At 38.2% G+C, this 5,000-nt stretch overlaps 1 protein-coding gene across 3 annotated transcripts in view; it reads right to left on the minus strand.

The window, feature by feature from the left end:
* The window catches only part of LOC138007347 (cilia- and flagella-associated protein 46-like), a 132,082-nt gene that overhangs the window by 34,283 nt on the left and 92,799 nt on the right, over positions 1–5,000 (minus strand). For all 3 annotated transcript variants that reach the window (XM_068854178.1, XM_068854177.1, XM_068854176.1), the window contains 5 exons: positions 4,451–4,516; positions 3,244–3,392; positions 2,398–2,496; positions 1,406–1,649; positions 98–151 (listed from right to left, as the gene is read on the minus strand). In XM_068854178.1, the coding sequence (XP_068710279.1) occupies positions 98–151; positions 1,406–1,649; positions 2,398–2,496; positions 3,244–3,392; positions 4,451–4,516 (612 nt within the window). The remainder of the gene's footprint in view (positions 1–97; positions 152–1,405; positions 1,650–2,397; positions 2,497–3,243; positions 3,393–4,450; positions 4,517–5,000) is intronic.

A 5,000-nucleotide genomic window follows, 5' to 3' on the forward strand; every position in this document is an offset into this window, starting at 1 on the left:
GCATTTGAATATGTTAATAGAAAATGCGCTATATAAATTCATTACCATTACCATTAAGCCCAGAACTGTAAAGAGGTCTATTTAGCCGAAAGCTCACCCTAGCCGAAAGATTTGCCTCACTTAGAAGCTGCCGAGCAGGGAGAAACTGACCCTGAAAGAAAAAAAAAACAGAGATAAAAGCTTTGACAAGATGACCAACAGTTCTATATCATGCTGCATTAGGTGACCATTAAGCTTAAGAGGATGTTACTCTAGTTTCTGCTTATTCAAATGGCTTTGTGACATATCCAACAACTTCTTTTAAAGACCCATTTTACTCTTTCCAGGATCAATACCTGACAAATAAGTTACTGTATTCCCCTATTAAATGAACCTTCGCGGAAAACTTTTCACTCCTCGTTCCTTCTATCCTAACACAAAAACACGAGTTTCATTGTCCTCGATAGACGATTCAAATATGCCACTTTCGAAAATACCATAAAACTCTTTGTTTGTCCCTCCAAATTTTGCATAAGCATAGTTTTTGTTTTCTCTTGGGACCATTGCAAGTCCCAAGAAAAAGTGGAACCAATGTTTACGCAAAATTTGGAGGGACAAACAAAAGTGGCCTAAGTGGCCTATTGGGTGTTAAATTTTTCAAATTCCTCAACTTCAATAGTTTCCCATGACCCCCTCAAACCTTTTTAAAAAATTTCCTTTAGCCTTAAAATTACCTTATTTTGCATCAAAAAACTATCTCAGCGGTTAAAACTATTTTATTCAGCGTTTTGAAAAAAAAAAAAACTTGTAAAAATGTGTGCCAGCCTCTACATCTACACACATTGATCTTTTCCAATATCACGAAACTTAGCTAGAATAGCTCTGTTGTAGTATTCATTATCATTGCCTTAAATGGTAACAAAATTGTTGCTGTTGTCTATTAGTGGTATTGATGCGTTCATAAAAATCGCTTTCTCAGTTGCTTTGTTATCATTACTTCAAAGGAGAGTATCAAGGTATTGCGCATGTTCTAGCCGTAGCGAACGTCACCGTTTATGGGCCAATCGGAAGCGACGTTATAACTTGTTCACGCACACGTGAAAATTTCTCACTCAGTCATCTGCGAAGTCGACCGCCTTTAGCTCATTAGTGATCGAGAAATTTTTGCTCGTACCCGTAAATTTCCCGTGTCAATTATAACGTCGCTTCCGATTGGCTCATAAATGATGACATTCGTTACGGCAAGAACATCCGCAATACCGTAATACTCTCCCTTTAATCTTTCTCTTTTGCACGCCTCCCTCGCCATCACTGGGATTAACACTGAAGTTTTAGCATTATCTTCATTCAAACCACCCTGTTTTACATTTTCCAGTTGGATGAATAAGAGACTCAAAGGATCTTAAAACATCTCTCATTACTGCACCTGCCGGATAAGTATTTCAGCCTGGTCAGTCCATAACTCCCGGTAACACACATCACTTAAAACCCACTTGTGTTCGTTCCAGGACTCCTCTTCAATGGTGTCCTCGCCACCGGGAGCGTGAGGCCTGAGAACTAGATTGGAGGTCCTTTTATCAAACACAACACTCTTGCTGGTTTTGCTTCTCTTCTCTTCGGTTTTCACTTGGCGCTGTTTTTCTTTCCACATCTCGATTTCTTCTCTTGATCTAGAAAATAATATTCATCATTGAACAAACGATGTTATACAAATTCATGGTTTCTCTTCACTTCTTTTTCCCCCGAAGTAAAGCACGTTTACTTCGGCCGGCACCACACAAATAACTGAGCCAGAGCTATGAGTGGTGCAGATGTCATTACTTATTTCATCATTACTCACTAAAATCGGAAAAAATCAATAAAAGTACTAACACAATCGAGGCAAGCGAAAAATGACTTTTTACATTCGATTAAAATACCATTTAAGGGATTGTTACAACTTAACGTAAGATCGAGGGCCTCCACAGACAAGGCAACCAGAGTTGCTATCGATAACAAAAAGTTAGCAATGACAAAACATCGCGTGTGTGAATCAAGGTGTTGACTACAAAATAGCGAAAATTCAAGCAGCCTATAGCATAGTAAATTTCCTTTTCAAAAGGAAAACTATTTAGTTGTAGATGACAAACCCGGACGTTTCGTTAACGATAACTCCCGTCTGTGAGCAAGTAATCGACTATTAAAGTTTATTTCGCAGCGACGCAAACGATTTTTTAAGTCAGCGGTTCTTAATTCTTCCTGATGCAAAGGCGTTATTTGTTTTAAGTTCCCAGGCTCCCGCAAAACGTACCGGACTTTTCGTATGATATGGAAACGGATTCCCTATAACATTAACAGCTGTCGACTTAATTACGTTGTCGACTGGAAATAATCGTCGATAACAACTTGCCTTGTCTGTGGAAGCCCTAAATGACTTACTTGGCCTGCTCTTGCTCTGTCAGTAACATGCAACCTGCGCTCTTCTCGTGGTGGGATACACCTGAGAGTATGTTTAGCTCTTGACACAACTCCATTGCTCTGCAGTAACGGAAAACAACGTACAAAAACCCATTAAATCTCAACGATACCGGAAATAATTCATCACAGACAGAATTTTCGAAACACGCGTACGGTCCCACAGAAGAGGCTTGACTTGGGTCACCGAGTGGTTCGCGCGAAGTAAAGACGCAACAGGAAAGCGATACCCTTTCCAAGTCTTAAAAGCGATATTTCTTGTTTACAAACATTGACGTCACATTTCTTTTGATATTCAAATTTGGTTCTGGTTGGCATATTAATAACAATGGGTGACGTAACGAGAGTGACAAACAACGCTATAAAAAGCGCTTTTTTTCCTCAAACTAGTTTTTCAAACCTTTTACGAATCTTTTTCACATGGGTTTTGGGATCTATGGCGCATGGGAGAAAGTTGACTTAAGACCTTCGTTCTGGGTTTATTACTTAGAATTCACCAGTAAAAGGCTGATTTCATTTTACGATGACAAACTTTGACCGCCACTTTCAAGAAATTTCTCAAAACCTTTAAAGATACATAAAATAAATTCAACTCGTTCTTCACTACCATTTCACTCTGGACTTGATCAAAACTTTTGAATTTTTAGCTTTCAAAATCAAAGTGAAGTAAAATACCAAGGCCAAATCTTGACCTGTTGTCCCTAGTGTCGATGCACACATCTTTGAAGCAATAGGAAGGGAAAAATAGGCAAACAAAGATGGACAATCTTTCACACAACCACTGGTGATTAAGGACGATACGATACAAACCTGAGATGAACGAGTTTCTTCAGTTGTACGTCACCAAAGATCAAATCTGCAATAATCTGTTGCATGGCAAGGACAGGGAGAGCAAGTTGGTGATATCCCATGTCACGCAAGTCACGCAATAATGACTGAGTGTAATACAAAGTCAGCATCTGTGAAAAAGGACAGGGCTTTATTAGAAACAATAAAATTCAATCACCAAGTGGGCAGTGGCAACATTTTGATTCTGAAATTATGTAACTATGTGATAGACAGCCACCATTCATAATCAAAGTATCTTACCAATAACAAAGTTGTTAAAATTATGACTTATTTCTATAGGTAACAGCATGATTTGTAGTGATATTTGGCCTAAATATCACGACTGATATTTCGCCTAAATATCACGACTGATATTTCGAAATTGTTATACATAATTTCGGACAATTTTGAAATATCTCGAGGGGTATTTATAACGTCTGAAGTTATACTCTGGAACGACAACTTTGAAACATCACGAGGGGTATTTATAACGTCTGAAGTTATACTCTGGAACGATTTGCCTATTGATGTAACTAAGTTCAAATCTAAATTGAAGACCTTTCTTTTTAAGCGAGTTTATGAATGATCTTAGGACTTTCATTTTTTAACCCTTGGAGCATTGTAAAGCGCTTAGCACTGGAAAGTATAGGCGCTATATAAATATTTATTATTATTATTATCATCATCATCATCATCATCATCATCATCATTATTATTATTATTATTATTATTATTATTATTATTAGGTGCGTCTGAGCCAACCTCGTTCCCAGGAATTAGTAGGGTGGCCTTACTCTCAGCGGAGAAAAGCCCTGGGAACGAGGTTGCGCCTGAGCGTCTCAATTAAGAGACGTTTACGTCGTCTCAGAGGGTTAGTTACAATAGATCTCAAGGCAAGCGTCCTAACCACTGGGCCGCACTGCCTCTTAGTTAAGATGCCTAGGATAAGCACGGATCGTATTTAATGACGTACCTAACGATAAGACGTTTAATATGTCCAAACGTGTAGCATTTTCTAGTTTAAAAATACTGCCATTCATCTCTCGAGTCAGATCCAATATAGGAAGGAGATAGCCAGGGCTCGGTGTCGTAAATATCCCTACACTTGAATCTGAATCCATAGGGTACTGTTCAATGAATTTATGAATATAATTGCAAGTAATTTTCATCACAGTTAAAAGTAACTTACAGGTTTCTGGAAAGTAGTTTTGTTGATCATTGTTCCAGTGATGTCGCACTTAAAATACTCTTGAAGCTGTAAATGGAGGACAAAGCGGAGTTACATCAAAACAGTAATAGTGTGTCCACTTTGCGGCCAATGTACAAATAGAGCTCTTTGCTGAGTTCACAGCTAACAGTACTTGCAGCATTTTGCAGGAAATGCTGTCGTGTCAACCTTTCCTTATCTGGTTCTGCAGCGCACAAACTTAAGTTCTGTTTTTACCACAAAACATGTAACTTGTGTGTAACTATCCTTCGTTTTATTAAATTAAAAGTTAGCAAAACTCACATGGTAAATAATTGTTCTTTTGTAAGTTGCTACAATCAAAAGTAAGCAGTCTTTTCGTTGCTTAGATCTCTAAGAATTTCCCCTCAAAAGCCAGACTATGTCAACGAAACTAACGTTTCCTTCCACTACGGTCAGAGTTCTTTGACCGCTCATAAAATTTATGAATAATAAGAAGTTCGTGTGACAGGGCCTTATTTTCTAATCCCAGAATACGCTGAAAATGATCAGA

The sequence above is a fragment of the Montipora foliosa genome, chromosome 6, assembly GCF_036669935.1.
Source record: "Montipora foliosa isolate CH-2021 chromosome 6, ASM3666993v2, whole genome shotgun sequence".
NCBI classification, from domain to species: domain Eukaryota; kingdom Metazoa; phylum Cnidaria; class Anthozoa; order Scleractinia; family Acroporidae; genus Montipora; species Montipora foliosa.